This window comes from Oryzias latipes, chromosome 4 (assembly GCF_053564925.1).
Source record: "Oryzias latipes strain Hd-rR chromosome 4, Olatipes_Hd-rR_3.1".
In the NCBI taxonomy this organism is placed as follows: Eukaryota; Metazoa; Chordata; class Actinopteri; order Beloniformes; family Adrianichthyidae; genus Oryzias; species Oryzias latipes.
Window position 1 is genome coordinate 33,533,234 of NC_136240.1, and position 24,611 is coordinate 33,557,844.

The following is a 24,611-nucleotide window of genomic DNA, read 5'->3' on the forward strand; positions in this document are numbered from 1 at the left end:
GCTAAAGGTTGCTGATCAGTTTTTATTTGTCAAACAGGAGTTTGAACTTCATAAGCTGCTGTTTGCCATGAAAAAACTTTTTAACATAGTACTTCTTTAACACACCCGAGCACAAGTATGGATTTTCTACACTTTTATTCAACCTTTTATTAACACAGCAAAAGAAAAAACAGAGTAAACAGAAACAAATACTCAAAAATGTTAAAAAACAAGGCTGGCACTCAGGGACTTCAGCAGATATACAAAGTGCATTTTCTGTCTCTCATGCTAAGTGGCATTTTTCACTGCTTGGGGCTGAACAGCTCCCTAGTTCTACAAGTCCCAAGCTGCTCCTCCTCCAGGGCCTGTTTCACGTGGACTGAATGTCGGCAGACCAAGGACGACATCTCCAGCAGCTCAGAACACGCTCTAGATAAATAGAAAAGCATCGTCATCTTAGCAAAGCTCAAAAGGCTTTCACATAAAGAAAATTAAAGCTTTATTATCAGCAACTAATGGAAATGAAACCCCTGTAAAGTGGCAACATCTTGAAGGTGTTCCACGTACCCCGACAGCTGCTGACTGATATCTCTCGATGCCGTTTTCATGTCCCTGAGGCACTCCAAAGACGTGCTGTTCTCCACATGGTCTCCCCGTGTGCACTCCAGCAGCAGAGACTCCGTGTCCTTCATGCAGGCTTCAGCTTTCTCTAAAAAGCAGTGCAGGAGTTTGAAAATAGATGAAGTATTTCTGCATCATGGGAGCGTTTTTGCCGAATCTGTAAAAAGCTCCATTTGTTCATAACACTATTTAACCGTTTCTTGGGAGTAAATGACAAAGATGTGGGAGCTACCTAAAAACTGTCTTCCTTCTCCATCAATATGGAAATTCTTGACAGGCAGGTAATGACGGGTGGTGTCAACAGCTGATGCAAAACACTTGTAGTCGTTTGTAAACTGCTTGGCAGCTTCTGCCACAGGCCCCAGTGTGTCAATCTAATGAGACAGAAAGGATCGACAGCCTCTTTAAGTTTCACAGTAAAGTTCTAAAAACGATGAGAAGCTGTTTTTCCAGTGGAGTAATAAAATGTTTTAGCGAGACATGACGCATCGAGTCAACAGTAGGAATGCACAAGTCTGGATTTTTTGACAAGGCGATAGTTCTGCCGGCTGATATGGATAACAGTATATTTAAAAAAATTACATTTTAAGGACAGCTAACTGAGATTATACAAATACAGGATAGAACTACACAATAAGACATTTCAGCATAAATCTTCCTACTGATAGATGTCAATATCTTCATGCAACAATCTGCTGATTCCAGTATTGCCTCATTATTGCTGTCCAACTCTAAATAATGGTCTTAAATGGACTCCTCTAATAAACTCCTACCGATATTCCAACATTCAAAAACAATATGTAGTAAATAGAATTATCATTTATGATGTGTTGTTCATTTAAATAATTCCATTACTTGAAACAAAAACCCATAAAACCTTGTCAGGCTGCAGAATCCATAACAGCTGATTAAAAACAAAGTGTCCAGACCTGCAAATCCAGCAGTTCATTCAGCACCCTCTTCTTCTCTGCAAGAAGGAACTGACGCCTCTTTTCCTTCATCTCATCATGCAGCCTCTCTTCTTCCTCCATCATTTGCAAAATCCTCGCCTCTGCTTCTGCCTTGAACTTTGCATTGTTGTTTTCCATCTCCAATGAAACGCAGACACGATTTATGCGAAAGAGTTCCAATATTACCGTCAACGTTCTGGTGACAAAAGCACATGAGTGTACGTACGCTCTTACCTTCGCTGTGAGGTAGGCCAGCAGAAAGGTGTCCATTTCCACCATCCTCTTCTCAACTTCTGGATTCTTCTCAGACTTATCAGCGTTTTTAATCACGGTTTTTTCTTTAAAGTTTCAGGTGGAAAATGCAAATGTTAAGCGTGCAGCTTCAAAAGAAGTGCTTTATTTTTTTAAAGGTTATTTTTAGTTTACCCTTGATGACTGAAATATCAAAGTCTGGACGAAAACAGTGACCATCTGAAAAAGTGGACTGCAGAACACTTTTCCCAAGAAGTGACGGCTCAGTTTCACTAGACATCGCTTTAAAAAGGATAAAAAAGGGTATTTTTAATGACATTTGATCTATTATTTCCATTCAGAAACCCAATCATATTTTGATAATGAGCACTGAAATTACCAGGGCTAATTTTTCACAATCACTAAATGATTTCTAATGAATTACAGATTCTGCTATACAGAACTCACACACGGCTAGTCCTTGAGGTGCCATTGAACGTCGTGTTGGGGTCCCCGACTTTGGCTTGACACAGGTGGGATTTGGAGAGGACGGACGCTGAGGTGCTGCAACTGACTCATTGGTCAGAGAGTTACTCTATAAAATTAGATACAATAGGTTTGTTGGCTTGTGTAATTTACTTAATAGAGACAACATACAATAATAATGAGCTGTATTCTAGCAGAGAATAAAAAAAGAGAATAAAAAATAAAATCAATAAGAATAAAATCAATGTAAGGTCAATGAGGTGATGGAGACATGACAAACACAAGTCAACAAAATAACCAAAAATAATAACATGAAGTTGCCTTTAACCATTGGATATAGTAAAAAAAAAAAAAAAAGAAGAAGAAACAAAACAAACAAAACTGAGATTTGAGTGGTAATTTATTGAAATCATAATCAAAAAAATGTGTAAAACTTCATATAATCGTACGTGAAGCTTTCAAAATAAAATGGATTTATCCCTACAACGCACGTTAGAACAAAACATGAAAGAATACATCTGGAAATATTACCTTTGACAGGGAAGTCTTTTCAGCAGCTTGGAGATACCGAGACTTGACAATGGTGCCACTCGCTAACGACGAAAAGGATTTTGTCAAGGAACAATTAACAAACAAAATGCTACAGGTGGATTTAACAACACACACGCCGTCATGGCTCTATGCAGACTCTGCAAACAAGCCATTCAGAAAAATGAAAACAAATAGACGAGAATTTTAAGACGATATTCAGGAGCTCAATGTCTTCAAGTGGACATAAACGTTAAATTCGTTTCTGAAGAGCACACATGTAAAATCTTGACGTAAACTGATTTTGGTTGTACAAAAATTCACAGTAGAAGGGTAAATAACAGAATCAGAGATTACAATCTTGGCACAAAGGGAGTTCCAAACTTGATTTTAAAGTAAATAATTAAATAATGGTCATACCACAGCAACAAAATAATAACCAATGAACTAAACTGCAAGTTTATATACTCTTCCCTCCTTTATTCACTAGGCTTAAAAAGACAAGATAGTATATTCCTTAAATAGAGCAGCTTTAGGCTGTAAAAGGAAATAAGAAGAGAATATTGAGGTTTGTTTAGTAATTCAAAGAGTTGTCAGATTCTTCTGATCTAAACTAAAAGGTTCAAACTGAAAATGCATTAGTGTGTGTGAGCGTGGGTGGGTGTGTGTGTGTGGGGGGGGGGGGGGGGGGGGGTACTTGCGTTTAACAGTTTTCTTCCCAGCTCCGCTGTTGTTGGTCTTGTTAGCCGCACTTCCACTTTTTAAACTACGAAACAAACAAACAAAAAACGCAATATGTTAACGGAAGTAATCATAACATAAACGACATGGAAAGACAAGCCATAAAAAGGTAAACAAGACGAGAAGAGACGTTGCTAGCTAAATCAGCAACACACCATATGCCTTTTTAAATGTTGCATTAGCATTTTAACACACTGGAATTATCCTAAATGTGTATAAAGGTTACTCCGTAGGCCTTGCCATACCCTTTAGCTTCAGAAGAAGCATTTTTAAAACTGCTTGACGCCATAGTCGTTCTTCTAGACGCCATTATGTTTTGAAGAAAGCCGCCAGTACGTCAGCCTAACAAACCGGAAAGAACAAGGAGAAATATTTACGTTCCGCTGATCTTAACAAACACTATACAAAGAAAGACTATGATGAAAAAATGATTTTAAAAAATTGTATAAAAATATGTTTACGACATATCATTTGACACGGGTTTTTTTATGTTAAATATTTAACATCGTGAACTCTGTTGAAGGCGTTGATGCGCACACCTCCGGAAGACGTAACACCAATGATCCATTTGATTGGATGTTCACAATCTGTGACAAAGTGACGTAGTTAAATTTCGGAGCCTACCAATGAACCGCGGGAGAGGTACCCGGCGAAGGTAGGTTTCAAATAAACAAACGTTTCTCTGAAAATTAAGCAAGGTACGCATGTATAATTAAACAGGTGTTTGCTAACTGGTAGTTTGTGACATATATGTGCTACGGTTTGGATTTAAAAAATAGAAATGGCGAATTTTGTTGTTAGCTAGCCTAACTGTAAATTAGGCTAGCACACACTCAGACAGTGGACGGGTAACGCTATCTTTTATGATTGAAAAGGAGCAAAAGAACAAAAATGTACTTTAAATATTTTCCAGACGACACAAATGTTGCTTTAGATTTACAAACATAGCAGGAACACTGTCGTCTTTCGTTGTTGTAACAACGACTTTAGTTGACCTGTGCCAAAAGAATTGACGAAAACGTCCCACTATTTTATAACATAAATATGAAGCTAAGTGGGAATAACTTAAGAAATTTCTATTTTCTTTCTGTAATTGTGCATGACCCTTAACCCTTGTGCTATCCTAGGCACTTTAACATTGGGAGTTGGGTCATCTAGACCCACTAGACAGTGCGCTGAACCTTTTTTCTTCAATGATTTGTGATCTTCACTGGTGTCCATGGATTACATGAAATCTTTCCACCTTTATCCACCTTTGTCATGCTAGGTTGAACATGTCAATGTAAGGGTGGGGTCATCTAAAATAGGACAAGGGTTAAATTGAATAGGGTAAAATTTGTGCCACATTTGATGGATTGGCATCATGTTCAACTTCTTGATCTTTCCGTTATGAATAATATGAAAAGATTTGAATAATAACGTTTTTGGGTGTTTTTTTTTGACAACAGCTGTCAGTCACAGAGGAGTGCTGGGTCATCAGGACGGCAATGGAGAGAGGACAAAAAAGACCAAAGGCAAAGGCCAGCCCCAGTGGTATCTGCGGAAGAGGAGAAGCAGAAGCTTGGGCGGAAAATAACAGAAGCAGTTCCCAAGGGAACATGCCAGACCATGTGTCCAGTTCAGGAGCTGCAGGACCGCGTAGCTCAGAACAGGCTTCACCACTTTGAAATGGTGCCAGGCACAGAGAAAGATCGAAGGCCCAAAGGTGACCCTTTGCGTGCCGTCAAGGAGTACGCAAGACCAGCAGCTGGGAAAGATGCAACAAACCCCACGGACCTGCGACCACCTGCCGTGTTGCTAAAAACAGTTCACTACCTCATTAATGAAATCGCAGCTACTCCCAGTCGACATCCGTGGACAGAGGTCAGTAGAAATGTGCCAATCATATGTGGAGGAGAAATGTCCACTGTTTTTAATTCTTTTAGATCTCACCGCTGCTTTAGATACAGTGGATCAGGGTTTTAGTATCCCAACTGGAGCAGTATGTTGGTGTGAAGGGCACTACACTCAGTTGTTTCAGATCTTTTTTTATTTTTTAAAGAATTTCTTGTCATTTTAATTTTAAACATTAACCCATCCTTTAATCCCCTTATATATTGTTGAATTTATCTTGTTTTAACCAATTCTTTGGTGTAAAAACTTAAAGTAGACTTAAAGATCGAATAGTTTATGCCACACCTGTGCTGTTTATTTTATTTAAATAGCTTTAATAAAATCTTAAATAAATTGATTTTACAGATTAGCAGAGGCTGAAAGTTGTAGCAAAGCTTTTTAAAAAATCCATGTAAATTCTTGAATTACTGTACAAAGATTTTCCTAATGTAATGTTGTCTTTCAGGTGTACGGCTTTGTCTTCGACCGGCTGCGGAGCGTGAAGCAGGATATGATCATCCAGAGAGTGTCTGGATCCGAGTGTGCGGCTCTTTTGGAGCCCATAGTGCGTTTCCTCATCTATGCTTCTTACCGTCTCTGCGGGGAACCCCTACGGCTTTATGACCCACGCATCAACGACACACACCTGCAGGAATACCTGAGCTGGCTGTTGGATTGCTACACAGCTGACGGTGGTCCAAACCCCAACCAGGAAGAGTTCCAGGCTCTTGGGTTACTCTACAACTTAGGTTAGTCGATGCCTTCTACGCTTCTGACATTAACTGTCATTACGTTACGGCAGAACAAACTCTGCCTAAAATAATCAGATTAAAAATAGTCATTAGACAAATAGGCTATAAATGTAGGAACTAGCCTCATAAAACAAAGAAAGATATATTTTATTGGGATTTAGTTGAGCAGTTTCCTGATAAAACTCTAATATTTATTGGAGCCAAGTCTAGAACTTGAAGCTGATGAGGTGTGTGCCGACGCGCTGAGCAGACTTAACTGTCGTTCTCTGAAACGATCAGCAAAATAAAAGTCTTTGCACTCCGATAGATCCAGGTGGAAGATGATTTGATAATTATATTTACATCACAGATACAGAATTCATTTTCATCCGTTTCTTTCCACAAAAGCGGTTGAAAACCTTTTGCCCTTCCGACAGAAACACCTGTCTCAGGTAGAGACTGACTGATGTCCACGTTTTTTTTTTTTTTCAGGGCTGATGCTGATCACTAGAAGGCAGATAACTGATGTTCATTTGCAGAAAAAGTGAAAATATTGCCACCAAAACGAGAATAGTACGGACACCAACAACTAACTTTGTTTATTTAACAAACGAGTCAATAAAAAAAAATATTACTGATAACATGTCTTGAAAAATATTAAAATAATCACAAAGCAAAAATATTTTATGAAATATTTTCACCTAATTGGTTTAGACCAATTAGGTGAAGTTGAATCATCTCTCACACTCTCACAGCACACCTGATGATCTCTCACTACTGCAGCACATTGACTGATTGCAGAATATTTACAGGAATGCTAAAGCTGTAGTCCCGTTGATCCGTGTGGGTGTTTGGGTTGTCCGGGTCCATAGGGGGTCATCGAGAGGAGCGGCTGCCTCTTAAGGGGAACGCAGGTGTGTCTTTCAGTGCCCTTGAGGCTTCGTAAGGCCACCTCAAGGGATGTCGTGATATTGGAATGTACCATTGTCCTGTGTGTGTTAAGTATATCAGGAAGTATTGTGAAGAATAATGGAAGTTGCACGCAATGAGTTATATCACTAGAGGAGACACGCCCGCTTTAGAAGCCTGGCCGACGGTGGCGGAGCGCGACGCCATCTTGGTGAGGTCGACGACGCCCACATGACATTGATTTCAATTGATTTTAGTGGTGTCTAAGTAGCTTTTATAAACTGTATATATTTTTAGATTTAAATATATTTATACATATATATAAATATATTATATTTTATGTATATAATATATATATATATATATATATATATATATACGTCATTTGTTGTTGTTAAAGAAGAGAAACAGTCAGCCTTAAAAGCTCAAACTTGAATGAAAATGCATTGTTGCAGGACTTCTTACAAATAAAAAAAATATTAGAAAGAATTTTTAAAATCAATTTCTAAACATTTAGAAGTTTTAGACCTCTTTGACATGTAATTTAAATTATTTAGAAATATCCAACAATAAGTCAATAATAATAAAAATAATAATAATAATAATAATAATAAATCAATAGTAAGTCAATACAAACAATAAATAACAATAAATAAATAATAAGTCAATAAATAATAATAAAATAATTATATTATTATTATAGTTAATAATAATAATAATAATAATAATAATAATAATAATATTCAAAAGAAGTCCAAAAGTGAACAACAGATTTACCCTAAAAAAAAACAGTCTGGCCTCTCATCAAAATCTGTTTCCACAAATGTTTTGAACAGCCAGACTGTGTTGCTAGTTGGTACCACAGTGATCCATCTGGGTTAACTCTTTTGATAGCCAAGGCCCACTATTTCCCTAAGTCTGAATCCATTGGATACCTGGAAGAAAAGTTCAGTCACTGAGCCAGAAATGTATAAATCTATATTACTATAATAGCCTAGTATGCTGTATACAGGTTTAGCAAAATAAAATGTACATTTATAATGACAGCAAAATAAATGTACATCATGCAGCATGTTGATAACAGCCCTGCAGCATCATGAATGTCAACATGTGTTCTATTAATGAAGCCCCTGCAGCCTTAAAAGAAAAAAAATTAAAATACTTACCTGTGAAATGATGCACCTTCCTCCTTCATGGACTCATGTATCTGATTTTGGCAGTTGAAACCCAAACAATGAACTGGCATTTTGCAAAAAATGTGTTCACATGCATTCACTGCAGTAGTAACTTGACCTCACCAAGATGGCGGTGCTCTCCTCCCATGAGGAACCACGTGATGTCTCCTCTAGTGATATAACTCATTGGTTGCACGCACCACGGTTGATGTTGTATGGTGTCCACATGCTGTAGTCGTTAGAAAGTTGCGAGTACAGGCTCCTTACTGACAGCACGCCAACGCTGCACACATGGAGTGACCACGTGTTCGGAGGACGCCAGTAAGATGTGCCTGCTTCTCACCTGCCTCCCACTTACCCCTCACGTCTTGTAGAAGCGTTCTCTACGACCTGTCGGCAGCAGCATGAACGTAGAAAACAATGCATGAACATTTTCTCTCTGCGGGTTCACTGAGCGGCGTACCACCGTAACATTTTGTGCGTGTCCTGCACAGGTTTGCCCGTTTTTCACCCGCAGACGGCCCCACAGCTGGAACTCGGGCCTAACGCCTCCGTTTTTGCTCTGCAGATTCAATGCGTGCCAGGCAGCATGCGATGGAGCTCCCACAGCAGCTTCGCACGTCCTCTTCTGTCACGCTCGCCATGTCGATCGGCCAAGCCTTCCTGGAGAGAAACCCTGTACGGCTGCTGCGATTGGCTGGCGGGCTGAGCTTTCTGCAGACGTGCGCGCTGCACCGTCACCTGGTGGCGTGTCGCAGGGATCTCCTCCTGATTTACAGCCACGGATTCAGCAGCCGCAACTGCCGCTTTCCTCTTGACAGACTGGCTCGGCTTTTGCACTTAGACTCGGCGCTCGCAGCTCAGCTTTGTCAGCTGTGTGGCTTGCGAGTTGATCTGGAAAACCAAGTGCTCTTTTCCAAATCTGCTTTTGTTGAACCTAAACAGACATCGCTGGACTGTAAACTTTACCACAGGAAGATTTCTGAAAAGCAGACGTCACTCTCAAGGCTGCTTCTCCGAGGTCTGCATGAGACAAACACGGATTAAAACGGGGCTTTTCGCCACAAACGTGGCTCTCAATAACATTTTTGTAAAGTGAATTAAAAAAAACAATTATTCATTTGGGAGTTTGAAGATTTGTCACTGTGTTGTTTTTTTTTTTTTCAGAATCATTTATTGTTATCACAATTGGAAAGAGACAAAGGGCAGCAGTTGTGCAAACATTTTGTAAAAATGATGCAAACAGGGATGCAATTGTGCAAAAATGCACTTTAATAAATGAAATAAAATTAAAATGAAATAAAATGAAAAACCAAATTCAAGTTAGGAGTTAAAAGTGAAAAGTCTGAATCTGAGCAGGGTGTAGAATCTGTGACTTGGGTGTGGTGTGCTTATGTTAATGGGGGGCTTGAGGTCTTTCTCCAGTCTGCAGTTTTTTTTCCTGATGCACTGCTAGCATCTGCTGGAAGGAGGTAAGTTAAACATGGAGGGGGGGGTCCGGATAGGTGCAGATTTTGGTGATGCAGGTCGCTGGGCTCAGGCAGAGGAGGCCATAGGAGGGGAAAAAAACCTGCATCAGGACCACCACCTCTTTTTCTGTGCAAGGAGGAACAGGAGGAGCACTGCCAGAGCCCTGCAAAGTCACCTCCAGCAGGCCACAAATGTGCAGGTGTCTGCTCAAACTGTTAGAAACAGACTCCATGAGGGGGGAATGAGGGACCAACGTCCAGAGGTTGAAGTTGTGCTCACAGCCCAACACCGTGGAAGATATTTGGCATTTGCTAGAGAACGCCAGGATTGGCAAATGGGCCACTTTTGCCCTGTGCTCTTCACAGATGAAAGCAGGTTCTGACTGAGCACATGTGACAGACGTGACGGAGTCTGGAGACGCCGTGGAGAACGTTCAGCTGCTGCAACATCATCCAACATGACTGGTTTGGCAGTGGTTTGGGGCATTTCTTTGGAGGGCCGTACAGCTCTCCATGTCCTCACCAGACGTAGCCTGACTGTCTTTAGGTACCCAGATAAGATCCTGAGACCCCTTGTGAGACCACATGCTGATACGATTGGCCCTGCGTTCCTCCTAATGCAAGACAATGCTGGACCTCATGTGGCTGGAGTGTGTCGGCAGTTTCTGCTAGAACCAGAGGCCTCCAACCCTTTTCCTCGTGAGCTGCTTGTTTTGCAGCTAATCCCACTTCAGTAAGTACTGTTTACATGGATCAGGTGAGTTCAGTCAATCAGGTTCCACACCCAGACCACCATATTCTAATACATTTAATTTCCATTAATCATTTTTGTGTTGTTTTATGGAGAAATTTACCATCTGTCCAGTGACAACAAATGAAAAAATAGCTTGTCTAACTGGTGAATTTGTTGAGATGCTTTGTGATGTGCTATGTCAAACGAATAAAATAAAAATATTAGACCACAGCCCCCTTTAGTAAAGTTACATCTTTATCTTTTTATCTGATATTTTAAACAAATCCGAGGAAAATATTTAAGAAACTAAGCTTTAGGTAAAAAATATTTTTTTCTTATTTTTTTTTAAATTTATTTTTATAGGTTAACAAATCTTTTTTAAATTGCATCTATGTGTATTCACCGCTAGAGGACACCATTTATCTGAATTTAAAAGTTGAAAAAATAAACAAAACTAATCCAATAATTATTATATTGTCTTTGTTTTATATTCTCTTTCTTCTTCTAGATTTCCCCAATCACATCGGGTAATTGAAATGAAACTAAAATAAGTGTGATGGGTGAAAGAAAACGTTTTGGCGGTGCGCCCTTGCGGTTCCAGGCTGGCTCTTGCGCACAGAATCGCGGCCACTAGAGCTCGCGTTGGAGTGAATGAAGATCCGCCTGCGCACGATCGTTTCTGGGCTCCTTTTCTCAGTCGAACGGATCGAGTCCCGAACGGACCCGCTGCCGGAGCGCAGCGCTGGAGTGGGAGGACACCGACACTAACGCTGAAATATGAGAGAACAGAACCGGGGCGCGTGAAGGCGCATGGGAGAGGACTTGCCATGAACTCCTGGCTGTAAAAGGAGAAGAAGAAGAAAAAAAGAGAGCTGGATTTGCTTAAGGGATGATTACTCCAACTCTGGTTCCGGGGGAAGCTGTGCACACCTACCAGTCCCCGCCTGAATGGAGTGATAGACCGAGGGGGTTCTAGATCCAGACCTTCCCTCCAGACTGAGCAGAGCCAGTTTCATTCATGCAGGAGCCTGGAGATCCAGGAGTGAGTCAAGCCAACATGCTGCGACTGAGTCCATCAGCTTTACGTTTGCTGTGGATCCTGTTCATCTGCAACGTTTTCCCGCTTGATGCAGAAGAAAAGCAGTGAGTAGTTTTTCCATCATGTGGGGTTTTTCAGATGTATTTTCTTCACTTTAGAATGATTTTCAAGAATCAGATTCAAGTATGCAAATATGCAAGACATGTTTTTATCTTCAAACAGACCCCTTTTACGTACTTAATAAAAAACTTTTTTTATTGCATTTTAATGCATCCTCCTTTAATCTGCTTGATAGGTTTAAGTTTCTATCATGTGAGCATTTGTTTAAAAACTTGATGCAAAACTGTAAAAAAAAAGGATGTTTTTTTCTGTAGATCTGTCACATGTTGGGTTGTCGAAAAGGTAAAAGTCTTTCATGTTTGGTAGAGCAAAAGGCTTAAACATTAAAACATGTGACTGGCTGATGAAGCCTTCATCTACAAAGAACACAAATCCTTCTCAGGCTCTGAGCGACTCGGCTGGCCAAAAACAATGAGAATCTGAGTACAGTGAGCCATGTGACTCAGAGGAAGACATTCTCCACCTCCTGATTCAAGCTCATCCAAGAGTGGGCTAACCGCTGCAGATCAAACACGGCCAGTTTCCCCTCTCCTCAAACCTTTTTTTCAAGGGATTTTTCTCATAACTCTCACAAGAACTTTAGCTGCCCCTGGCTGCAGCGCTTCAGTGCTGTAATGCCAACCACCTGATCCTGCTCTCATGCATGCAATTGGGTTCGCACTCACGGCTTTGCTTTCATTTACATGATTTCTGGGGCTGTTTTGCACCTATGAAACCTGGAATCAGAGGCAAGTGGCCAAGAACAAAAGCAGTTCATGGAACACACATCACCATAGTGTTGATCCCATTTGTTTATCAGTATTTAATAAAACATTTGAACACAGATTAAAGTTAATATTTAGTTATTTTTTTGGTATTTCTAAAGAAGTCACAATCTACACTCTTTGTTGTTATTAAAACAATGTTATAGAATGGATTAGATTTATGCCGAAAAGAGGAAAAATACAACGTTATGCTGTAATTCTTTAGAAAAGTATCAATTAACTCACAGTGAAGTTGAATTAATTACATTTCTGCAGACAAAAGTACCATAAGAAGCGAACAAAATCAATATTGCTTTCCTGACTACTGGGTCAGCTAGGCCTTTTTTCCACTGAGTGGCACAGACCGCTCCGGTCCGGTTTAGATTGGTCCAGGCGATTCAAAAATCTGGATCGTCACAACACATGCGGTGTGAAGCTAACAACAGCAACAAAGGAGGTCATCCAACAGCTTATTGGCTTTTGGTACTTTGTACACAAAGCATTTAATGTTGTTTGAGAGAATATTTCAGGGGACCAAGTGGAATACAGACGCTTCCTTGGCGCTTTCTTTTGTTGTAATGACCTTCAGCCAAGTTTCTCTGCCCCTACAACCAATGGAGGCCCAAAAATGGTACAGTTCAGTCTCTATTTTATAATGGAAACGTTGAAAATACCAGACCGTACCATACCATACTTTACTGTACCGCTCAGTGGAAACGAGCCACTACTTATATACTCGGGGAAGTATTTATCATTGTTTTCAACAGCAGCAGTACTGGTCTTTGAGATTCTTCCTTCTTGCCACCATCGTTGCAGTCACAAAAAGATCCATGGACAAACTTCAAAGCATTACTTTAACATTTGGGCCATATTATTCTTTAAAAAAGACTATACCAATGTATTGCACATGATAATACCACTAAGTACTAAGTGATTATTCTAGAAATATGTTCTAAGAATTTAAAAATTTACATAAGAAATTATAAACAGTTTGTAGGTGATATAATTTCAAGAATGGGAAAAACCAACACGTGGAGTCCCTCAAGGATCAAAATCGGGCCCCAAATTATTAATTTCATGTGTTTATGATATTCCCTGTGATGGACTGACAATTTGTCTAGCGTGTACCCCGCCTTTGCCCAACAGTAGCTGGGACAGACTCCAGCAAACCTGTGTCCCCAAAAGGGATATACCGGGTGAGGAAGATGGATGAATGGATGGATGGATGGATAAATAAATGTTCCTGGTATTTGTAAAGCCACGGGACACACTGGGCCTGTGACATTCAATCAAAAATTCACTAAACTTGGGTATAAGCATTTAGCCTATCGTGGTCAGATATTGTTTTATGTCCACCACCTGCCATTGGAAGAGGTTTGGCACGAAATGTCAAAGTGGTGCAAATCTCGTGAATCTATCTCCAGACTTTTTTTCTTTCAAAGCTCTATCCTGATATGTGAAAGGCTTGGTGTCATAGAATTCCAGCCGAGCACAAACCAAAATTATTAATTTCTCTTCAATGATCAATTTTCATTTCGCACTTCCGTGATTTAATTGGACGCCATCATCATGTCACTATCAAAATGACTGAGGCTCTGATTGGTCAAAGTTCAACTGGTTTAACTTTCAACACATATTCAAGGCAGAGCGAAAACTGACCTAAAAACTTGCGTAATGACGCATGAATGTGAGAGTTTTGAACGTGGAAGCCTTAAACTTGCATATACGCGCGTTTACATAGATTTTTTTTATCTGCAGCGGTCACTTGAATAAGTGTTTCCAAGCCCGGTGTGAGCGTAGCGTCCGGTGTCATATTCAAATAGTTTTTGCAGATGATACCAATGTTTTCTGCGCAGGAGAGAACCTGTTAGATGTGGTCACAACTGAACTATCGAAACTGAAACCATGGTTTGACAAAAAAAGAATGACTAATAAACAAAACAGATCAAACAGAATTGACTGTGTTTGGTAATGGAAAGATCAACACAAAGGTGAAATTAGGGATGAAGGAGGCAGAGAGGAAGAGTAGATGAGATAAAATTCCTAGCTATTGGCCTTGACCATAAATTAAGTTGGAAAGCGCAAATAAAAAATGTATAGAGATACTAAGCAAGGTTAAATGTTTTTGGAATTATAATACTTGGCATGTATTATTTTGTGCACTTGACCAGCATTTTTATTCTATAAATCAAAATTATGAAAAGTTACAGACATAATACAATGCAAATAATTTAAAAAGCTAAACTCCACGGAACACATAAAAACTGTTTAGGAAGCAGAAGGAGAGTATTTTTTAGGAAAGAAACATAACATCGAACAAGGACTGAACTGGGCATCACTCAGTGCGAAGTATTGTTTGTGCCACTCTGTTTGAATGACTGAGTGTTGTATCCCTGCCTGCCTGAGTCTGATTTAACTTTGTGGACTTTTAGCTGAGCTAAAACACCTGCAGCATTTGGATCCAGCCGTCTGCCTGTTTTGTGACACAATTTTATCAAAGGACGAAACGGTTTGAATTTGTGTCTGTGGGGAAAAGGTTGTGGAATAATATGGAGGAAAAATAAGTAAGAATGTTACACAATTCAAAATGAAAAACTGTAAAATTCTTTTTCAAGCACTTTATCACTTTCTGTTGATCATGTTTAGTTTGTTTTAAAATAACAGGAAATCAACTCAAACTCAAATTTGTGAATGTGCCACAAAGGTAGGCTTTATTTTTTTAGCTGTTTTTTTGTTTTAGGTATTTGAAACCTTTTTTTATCGCTTCTATATGGTTTGTAATTATAAAATAATGTTGTTTGCTTTTCTTACTCAGTGAAAACTGAGTTACTACAAAGGATTTTGGTATTTCTTCTGTTTTTAATGGTGCAGACAGATCATAAAAAAGAGCTTTTCAATGGTTTCCTGTGAAACTGTTAAAAGGCAAGTTTGAGTTTTTTTCTTCGTAAAACTACCGTATTTTCCGGACTATAAGTCGCCCTTTTTTTCATAGTTTGGCAAGGGGTGCGACTTATACTCCGCAGCGACTTATATTAGAAATAAATTGAAATAAATACATTGTTAACCCTCCTGTTATGTTCATTTGTGAGGAACAGAGATGATTTTCCTGGGTCAATTTGATGTATGAGGTATGTTAAGTGACTCAAAGAATCAGCAAACTTTTTTTACAGTAAGATCTTGAAGGCTAACAACATAATATTCTATTTTCCAATGATTTCATAGATTCAGAAATGCAATAAAAATGACAACTGTTTCTACAAATACAGGATGAAAACAGAGTATTAGTTGGCCAATGATGCTTCATGAAAGGAATAAATAAATATGAGAAAGAATTACTGTGAAATTATGAGATAAACAGTCTGCTATGATTGTGTCATATGAGTTTGTGCAAGTTATTATATCTTGGTCTCAGTTTTTGTCAAATAAATTTCCGTCAAAATGCGACTTATAGTCCAGTGCGACTTATCTGTGTTTTTTCTACTTTATAATGCATTTTTGGGCTGGTGCGACTTATACTCTGCAGCGACTTATAGTCCGGAAAATACGGGTACCCTGATTTGTGTTCACATATATATTTGGTTGGTGAAAAAAACATTACCTGTTTTTATCTCAGAGCTTAAATTAAAATCTGACTCTAACTCCATTTTTTAAATTGATCTTATTCGTTAGTTGCTTTGACCAAACTGAATGACTGAATATAAATCATTTAGTTTGTAAATTGTGTATTTTTGACCTCCTGCCATGCTCTCTATTGTTTCCCTCCCTCTTCCTCTTGTCTTCTGTCGTCCTCTCTTTCACGGCACCGGCCACTCTCCGTTTGGATCTTCTGTCAGGGGTTACCTGGTTGCCGCACCCTCTGTTTTTCGAGCAGGCGTTGAGGAGAGCGTGAGCGTGACCCTTTTTAACCCCAAAGCGGAAACACGGGTTCAGGCGCAGCTGTCAGTGAAGGGGCAGACGGTGGCCCACAGCCACAGCTTCGTGTTCGGTAAGGAAAAAACTTCAAACTACATTGACTGCATCCGAGAACTGGACTAAGCACGTGTGAAATCGCCCGTGGAAAATGGTTTACTATTGGCTTCATCCAAATATTCAATTCATTTGCAATTTTTTTAGGATATGGACACAGCCGCAACGTCAGTAAGCAGTTATTGGTCCGTTTGGAGTCGAGATTTCTATGGTAACCATTCTCTCCAATCAGGAGTGAGCTTGTTGGAAGGCCGCACCCACTTGAAAGCAGGCTACACTAAATCTGCAAACCTGCTGCTTTGAACATTGGGACCAGCGGGCTCCACCTACTTTTATTGAGGCATCTGATTGGTCAGTCTCTAACTTGAACCACAGAAAAAAATATCAATAACATGTTAAAGGTGTCGGAGCAAGAATGATTATTCTGACAAATAGAATGACTGAGTAATATTTCTCTATAGAAGTCTGTGGCTACTCTTTACCTGCGGGCACTTCCTGTTAGGAACGCCGGGGGGGAGGGGCCAGTCAGTCCAGTTCCCGTATAAAGTCAATGGGTTACTCACACAGAATACGGGTCTTATCTGCTGTGGTTTGGGTGCTCCTCCCCAACCACTGGATCTACTAGTTCAGCACATGGCTCTCTGTGTGCACAGTTTGACAGCGCCACTAAAGGATGGCGTTAACTTTGCTCAGATCTGCCAAAAAACAAAAACACAATTTAAAATAACTTGCCCGACAACGCAAGTGACAAAGGTTGCAAAAACAAACCCCAAAAAAAGGCCTGATGTGTTTTGTCTCTTGTTGTTTTAGATAAAGGAACCATTAAATTGAAGGTAAGTCTGACAGTGTTTATCACATACCTACGATTCTTCTGTTTCCTTGCAGTTATGGCCACATTCCTCTGGCAGCATGTGCATCAACACTAACATAATTTATAATGCAACATCTGTCTCTGTTCATTCATTGCGAGCACCGTAATGGCCTCTATGTAACACGCAACAGCTGCTGACATGCACGTATGAGCTGCTGCCCCTGAAGACTGCAATAGATCAATCCAGTTTGCACAACATCCTTGCTTGTTGCCTTATATCCAAATCACACCCGAATTTCCCTCCAGAGAGAGCACCGCCTCCTTCTCCTCTTTTATGTCATTGCTTTGTTCCCGCGTTCTCTTTCTTCCTCAGATGATTAAACACACTAAATCAAGAAGTCCTTTTGAATCCCGTGTCATGACACCAGCTTTAAGTCCAATTTTCTGCCTTTGTTTCTGACCCAGCCCTGATCCATCTTGACTCGGCTCTCATGAGCGTTTCTGCCTCCAGGTTCCCTCTGGGTTGAGAGGCCAAGCTCATTTGAAAGTGTGGGGGAACCGCCATCTGACAGAGGGAGGTTACATTTTCCACAACTTCACCACCGTCACCGTGGAGAGCAAGGGCACGGCAGTCTTCATCCAGACCGACAAGCCAATCTACAAGCCCAAACACAAAGGTGCCGGATCACAGTTGGTCAAGAAGATCAATAGAGCAGAGACACTTCAATAAAGTCCTACTCCGATCATCTTCAGATCTATTTTCAGTGGTTATGATTATGCTTTTTTTTTTTCCAAAATAAAAAAAACTTGCCATTTTCTAGGACATAGTTTGCTGAGAGCTCTCTGTTTACACACTCTCCCGCTAGCTAACAGCTCCTCACTTCCCTAACCTAACATTCTCAGTGGAACAAGAATAGCGAGCTATAAAGAAATACTTAAAAATACAGTTTTAAGCTTAATTTTCCTTATGGGAAAAAGGCCACAAGAATATGCTAAAAACACACCAAACATGTTCATCTGAGTGGGTCTTCAAGGATTTATTATCTGGTCTTATTTTGAAAAGATCGAACACAGGATGTTTTTACTTTGGCGATCTTGGCGAGTTAGAATTTAACTCGAAACAGAAAGATAAAGGAAATGCTTGAAATTTGTTTTGGCGTAATTAAGCACGAATAGAAGCTTTTCTGATATAGAAGGTTTTTTTCTATTTTGCACTTCGCAACAGCAATTCTATCATTAAATTTTCCGTCCATCCTTTTAGCCGGATTGTTTTATAAATGACTTTTTCGAAGAAAATTAAATGACAGTGTTACCCAACACACCAGTTTTAAGTCAATTTCTTAAAAAAATGAGAGGATTTTTCAATTTTATCCTGGAACATACATTATGTATTTTTCCAAAACAGTAGTAACAAAATACTCATGTCCAGATGTGATGGTCTGATGGTTGTTTCTTCTTTACATAAAGCAGTCTGAGTGTTAATTTATTTAAAGCATTTTCTTTACTCACCTGATTCCAAGCTATGAATCTGGTCCTAACTTTGAAGTGCAGATTCGTCTGTATTCTAGCTAATCAAGTGGTGTTGACACAAGTTTGGGTTTACACTGTTTGCAATGAAAGGAGTCAAACTTCTGAAGTTGGTTTTGAACTGCAGCTTTTAAAATGTAGTTGCACAGCTTCACGTTTGATGTGGTGGAGGAAGAGTTTCAGGCACTCTGACATATTTGTGGGACAGGACGTGTTTACAGGATTTGTTTCTGCTTTTTTTCCTCAGTGCTCATCAATGTCTACACTGTCACACCAGACTTGAGGCCAGGGAACGAAAAGGTATTTCTGCATTTAAGTCAAAACTGTGGATGTAGAGGATTCAGATACGTATTGAAAAATCAATGTAGTACTGAGAGTAACAGCAGTGTCTGTTAAAAACCAAAGATACAAACAAGATTATAGGTAGGTAAAAAGGTTATAAGATCAATCAAGGGGGTAAATAGTCTGACAAATTTGATCAGTTTTTCTTTCTTCTGTCTCTCAACTGTCTTTGCCTTTTTATGTACTTGTGATGTAAACACACAGACGTCCAATCACAGGCTTGCTTCCACCAAGTCGGGTCAATCCAATTGGCTGAAGGTGAACCAATTGAGGGATAGTCATTTAGGAATATTTTGGTATTCCCGCCACCAAGGCAAATCTCAGTGAAGCTAAAAAATCAGAATTTCATTCACATCACTCATTGCATGATGACGGATATTGTTACCCTACAAGAGGCCCGAACCAAAAATCACCATCTCAGACACTATGTCGTTGTGTAAATTGGAAAAAAATAAATTCTCAATAAAAGGCTCAAAAGAACTATTTTATAAGTGATGGAAACTCTTAGATATATACTTGAAACCGCTACCAGCAGACGCCTAAATCGTCACACTGAGGAGAGGAAGGAACAGAAAAACACATCTACTACTCCTTTATTTGTGTATTACATATGACCATTATTTGTTTTATGAACATGAGTGTAAACATGTTGATGCTCTTCAAAAGACACAAAATGTTCAATAAACTGTTTACACACAATATATAAAAGATACACACCTCTTGTCAAAACTAAACAGGTCTTGCTAAAGGGAAGCCCAATCTTATTATAGGTTGCAGAAAGTTGACATGTTTAGTTTTTCAGTTCTTCCGCTCCTTTTTCTTTTTATTTGTCTATTAACGTGGATATGAAAACAGCTTTTGAGTGTATTCTGGGGCTGTTAGGATGGGAAGCCTCGTCCGCTTGGAGTTCAAAGAAATTTACAGTTTACAGAAGCCCAGTTTGGAGTCATTTCTCCCAGAATGTTTGCAGTGGCTCCAAATATCCAGAATTACTGTGCAGGCAAACAGTCTATTGATGTTTGCTGCTATAAAAGTCTCTCGCAGGTAAATTTACTTTCACAGACAGAGGATTGTGGGAAAGGCAAAGATCTGAAGCTTGAAGCTCTGCTGTTGACTTATTTTCTATTTATTCATGAAACGCTTCTTTTTTTCCTCTCTTGCAGATTGAGGCGTATGTTTTGGTGAGTGAAGATGGGCGGGACCACCCAGGGTTGGCAGAGCCATGTCTGGGATGGGGATGGTGGCAATTTGAGTTCCCAGCCTGCTTTGAGATTACAGAGCAGCAGTCAGGAAAGCTCACCTTGATAGCAGGGTGCTGTTTGAAACGGTGCCTGGATAAACAACATGAAAGGAGCCTCTTCTCTTCCTCTGGCCCTGTTCTACCAGCATTTGTTGTCTCTTTATGCACATCTCTGTTTTTATAACAAATCTGAGTTTTGACTGAACAAGACCTTCTTTTTTAATGCCAAAGAAATTTTAAAAGTAAAATTCAGCAACTTTGCATTGTAATTTAAAAAAAAATTCCCATTATTTAACCAGGAAAGTCCCATTGAGATCTATTGATCTGTTTTCCAAAGGAGTCCGGGCCAAGAGGCAAAAAAATTATACACACCTTACACATTTCATACAAGTTTAAAAAAAACATTAAAATGCTAAAAACAGCTACCGTTGAGTGATTTCCAAGTCCTTCATGATGCCTTCAAACTGAGGCCATGAGCTTTGGGAGCTGAACTTGTCTTTTGTGGAGAATTCCAGCCCATAGGTGCTTTATATTGAAAAGCCATCTTTCCTTTTTCTGTCTGGACACTTGGACAGTAAAGTAGAAAAGTAGATAGAAAAGTCAGTGAGTGTCGACGTCCTAAAGACTCCAATGAAAATGTTTTCTTTGTGGTGTTTTTAACATGTTTTTGTGGCATTTTTCTGATGATTAAGGACGTGTATTATGATAATTAAGCGTAAAATTGTATTTTTGAGAATTCTTTTATTGAAATCACTGTGAATCAGGAAGAGACGAAAAAATGTTGTTTGAGAAAGATCTTAAATGTGACATAGAAAATATGCTGGCCGGTCCACAAGCTGCCTGCTAGCGCAAGAGCATGTAAATGGAGAGCTCTTAGCAATGGGGGGGCGGGGCAGGTTGCTCTGCACCAATGGCCCCGCCCACAACTCAGAGGCCAATTTCTACTGATCTACCACTCTGAAGAAACAATTTCCTGGCTAAAAATAAGAATACAAATTAAAAGACCACTGGGAATGCTTTGAAAATAGATCAAAAGATGATGGCAGAGGGACTTTAAGTGGTTTTGAGGTGTTTTACCAAAATCAAACTCAAAGATTGACAAGCTGATTAAACTGATTAATTTGAGCAAAAGCATGCTTTATGACTTGCTGGAGCTGAAGGAGTTCATTGGAGTCAGTTGTTATAACAAAAACTGATCTTTTAGGATCCAAGAGGATCGAGGATGATCCAGTGGAAGAACCTTAAACCTGTCTGCTGCGGTGAGCTTCGTAATATTTTCAAAACAGTCTGCAAGTCGATCTAATATTAAACCACAGCCTAAGTTTTGCAAATCTATTCCTCTGTTTTGTTTTTAGTAAATTACTGAGATCACTGTCCACTTCCAGTCTGAGGATGTGAACTAGATGTTTTTGCTCCTTCAGGACTTGTGAACATGAGTTTCCCTCTGTCGGACCAGCCTGTTTTTGGGGAGTGGTTGGTGTTTGTAGAGGTGCATGGCCACACTTACAACAAGTCCTTCCAAGTGCAGAAATACGGTGAGAACCAGAAGCAATGCAAGCGCTAAATGTCCCACCAACTACAAATAAAAGAAAATCGAATGTTCTATACTTTTGAAGTTGAAGTTGTAATATTGTTTAAAGGCATGTAGTCTTTTATATTTAAATATATATCAAATAATTCTAGGTAAAGGTGTAATTCATTACCAAAGAACCATTCAGGTTCTTTAAATGTTCTTGATCAGGGAAGAATCCAACTGTTTTTCCATGAAATCAAAAGCCAAACTAGCCTCTCTGAGCTAATTTTTTTTAATATTTGAAAACCTATATTTTGTTTTTATTCATGGTTATTTTGAGGAAACATCTTAACACAGTTGAAAAACTGAAGACAGGATGACACGTGGAGTTTATGCTGCAGTCACAACTGCCCTTACGGGGCGCATACTGGCTGTCTCCGGGTAAAAAACTGCTGACTGCTGCTGAAGGAACCCGTTAAGGTTGTTCCTATATGATAAGGGCACACTCCTTGCACGCCCGGTTGCGTTTTCCGTTCACACCGCCTTCGGCAACACGCGTTTAAGCCAATTTCCGATCAACGGTATGACGACTAAGGCTTTGTGGCTTTCTCCAAGGAAGGCATATAACTGTTGATTCCTCCACAGTGATGCCAAAGTTCGAGTTGGTCGTCGACCCACCCCGGTACATCCGTGATCTAAACCTCTGCGAGCTGGCCAGCGTCACAGCTAAGTAGGTCGACCCTCCGCTCCTGCAGCATCTTTTTTTCAGAAAGCTGTGATGCGTCTTCATGAACCCCTGGAACGACGTCACCGTTAAACTCCATCGTCCTGATGCCTTGCAGGTATACCTTTGGGAAGCCAGTGACAGGTAAGCTGACCGTGAACATGACGGTGAATGGCGTCGGCTACTACCGCCATGAGATGGGGCATCCTGTCATCAAAGCTATGGAGGTCAGTTGCTTCTTTAAATGCTTGCATGTCTATGCAAACATATTGGAAAGTTTTTGGCTGAAACCAAAGAAGTTTATTGTTGGATTCCCACGTAGTCTTTTTGTGGAAAAATATGTTAAAATATTATATTCAAAATAAATTTTACTGCAATTTTTAACATGCATCTTTATGGCTGATAATAAATGTAATATTTTATACTTTACTTTGATGTCTGTCTTGTGTTAAATATCAAACACATTGTTTGACTGGCATACTTGCTGACAGACGAAGCGTGATTCTGCTTCTTCTGTCTGCAGATCAGAGGCTCTGCGAATTTCAGCCTGTGTGTCAAAGAGATGATGCCGGTGGATGTGGCTGACCACTTCAGGGGGACGGTTAGCATCTGGGCGTCTGTGACCAGCGTGGACGGAAGCAGGCAAACCACGTTTGATGATTCAACACCTGTTCACAAGCAGCTCATCGACATCAAGTACTCCAAGGAGACACGGAAACAGTTCAAACCCGGGCTTCCCTATAAAGGAAAGGTCAGACTAAAACAGTTTGGGAAAATAAACATGTCTGGGTAATTTTTTTTCTTTTTTTTTTTTTAAAGAGACATCTGTGACATTCATCTGCTGATGCTTTAGCTCTGTTTTTCTTAACACAACACACTGCCGGATAACTAGACATTCCAAGAATTTCTGAAACTTTACTGGAGAGGAAAACCTTCGGCAGTCAGCCTCCTCTTTTTGGGAACAGACTTACCTTTTAAGTTTAGGATTCACAATTTGCATCTTTGAAGCTAAAAAATAGCCCTAATTTTGATGGAGTTCAGAGTTAAGGAAGGCATGTTTGGTCTGAAGCCATTTAGGATTATATGCAAACAAACTTTAAACCACTTCCAAATAAATTGTGTGGAAGATGAATCCCACTTCCTCTACCAGTCGCTCTCCTGACCTTTTTTAAAGTAAAAAAAATGCCTCTGTCACAAAAACAATTTTTTAACTGTTCATAGTCTCTAAACTCTCTGGTAAACCGTCATTAGTGTGGTTTTCGATCTAAATTTGATATGAAAGTTTCTAAAGAGTTTTTAGCTTTGACCTTTCTGGTTTGAAACAAACATAACAAGACCTATGACACACAATTGTCACTGGAATACATTTTTGGAATAGTTTAGTGCGTTTTTAGCCATTTTTCACATAGTTTTGACTGTTTTTGGATTAATATGATAATTGATCTTTGTTTTAAAATATGAAACACTGTTTGATCTAAGATTTTGTGATTTTTGCATTAAAAAAATGACAGAATTTCTCCAAATTGGGTTCGTGGAATACGACACCACTCAAAACCTTTTAGTTGAATCTGTTGCTCCTTTAAAACTAAGAAATCTGGCTTTGTGAGATTATATGGACTAAATTGAATAACAGTATCACATTTTACGAAGCTCTATCTGTCAATCAGTTTGACCTTTTCTTATTTTTTCCTTTGTCTACTTTCTTTCCTTTTGTTTTTCTGATAACCCCACAGGTTGATGTCACTTATCCGGATGGGAGCCCAGCTGATGGGGTGAAGGTGCGCATCAAAGCAGAGCTCAGTCCAAGAGACGACATCTACACCAGTGAACTGGTGTCCAAAGATGGCCAAGTCAGCTTTGAGATTCCCTCCATCCCCACAGCTGCCCAGTATGTCTGGCTTGAGGTTAGTGGAGGGGTTATTCATGATAAACCACATGCAGCAAAGTCAAAAAGTAAATGACAAATCTGCATTTCAACAGACCAAGGTGACATCCATAGATGACAGAACGGTGGGAGACCAATATTTACCAAATTACCTTTCCATAACTAGTTGGTATTCTCCAAGTATGTGTCACATCCAGATCCAAAGCCCCAGCAAACTTCTAAAGGTTTGACATTTGATCATTAAGAAACACGTCACAAGCTATAAAGATTTTCTGA

General features: G+C 39.6%; 3 protein-coding genes across 3 annotated transcripts in view; 2 read left to right on the top strand and 1 right to left on the bottom strand.

Moving 5' to 3' along the window:
* Positions 1 to 118: 118 nt before the first annotated feature.
* On the bottom strand, positions 119 to 4,115 carry haus8 (HAUS augmin like complex subunit 8). Its single transcript, XM_004068345.5, has 11 exons — positions 4,076 to 4,115; positions 3,782 to 3,878; positions 3,497 to 3,561; positions 2,799 to 2,860; positions 2,250 to 2,376; positions 1,977 to 2,084; positions 1,785 to 1,888; positions 1,530 to 1,688; positions 833 to 974; positions 547 to 688; positions 119 to 408 (listed from the first exon to the last, which is right to left on the bottom strand). Exons 2-11 carry the CDS (start codon positions 3,844 to 3,846, stop codon positions 282 to 284), a joined length of 1,101 nt encoding a protein of 366 aa, XP_004068393.1. The 5' UTR covers positions 3,847 to 3,878; positions 4,076 to 4,115; the 3' UTR covers positions 119 to 281.
* sac3d1 (SAC3 domain containing 1) lies at positions 4,054 to 9,359 on the top strand. The gene is made up of 4 exons (XM_004068346.5): positions 4,054 to 4,191; positions 4,985 to 5,399; positions 5,875 to 6,157; positions 8,792 to 9,359. The coding sequence occupies exons 1-4, from the start codon at positions 4,163 to 4,165 to the stop codon at positions 9,268 to 9,270; spliced, it is 1,206 nt and encodes a 401-aa protein (XP_004068394.1). The 5' UTR covers positions 4,054 to 4,162; the 3' UTR covers positions 9,271 to 9,359.
* Positions 9,360 to 11,054: 1,695 nt separating this feature from the next.
* Positions 11,055 to 24,611, top strand: part of cpamd8 (C3 and PZP like alpha-2-macroglobulin domain containing 8) — a 49,260-nt gene continuing 35,703 nt past the window's right edge. Inside the window, exons 1-13 of the mRNA XM_023954556.2 lie at positions 11,055 to 11,568; positions 16,161 to 16,312; positions 17,104 to 17,126; positions 17,616 to 17,781; positions 18,879 to 18,931; positions 20,137 to 20,154; positions 21,418 to 21,472; positions 21,635 to 21,748; positions 22,372 to 22,456; positions 22,569 to 22,677; positions 22,974 to 23,201; positions 24,184 to 24,354; positions 24,431 to 24,559. Coding sequence (XP_023810324.1) covers positions 11,444 to 11,568; positions 16,161 to 16,312; positions 17,104 to 17,126; positions 17,616 to 17,781; positions 18,879 to 18,931; positions 20,137 to 20,154; positions 21,418 to 21,472; positions 21,635 to 21,748; positions 22,372 to 22,456; positions 22,569 to 22,677; positions 22,974 to 23,201; positions 24,184 to 24,354; positions 24,431 to 24,559 — 1,428 coding nt within the window. The 5' untranslated portion in view covers positions 11,055 to 11,443. The remainder of the gene's footprint in view (positions 11,569 to 16,160; positions 16,313 to 17,103; positions 17,127 to 17,615; positions 17,782 to 18,878; positions 18,932 to 20,136; positions 20,155 to 21,417; positions 21,473 to 21,634; positions 21,749 to 22,371; positions 22,457 to 22,568; positions 22,678 to 22,973; positions 23,202 to 24,183; positions 24,355 to 24,430; positions 24,560 to 24,611) is intronic.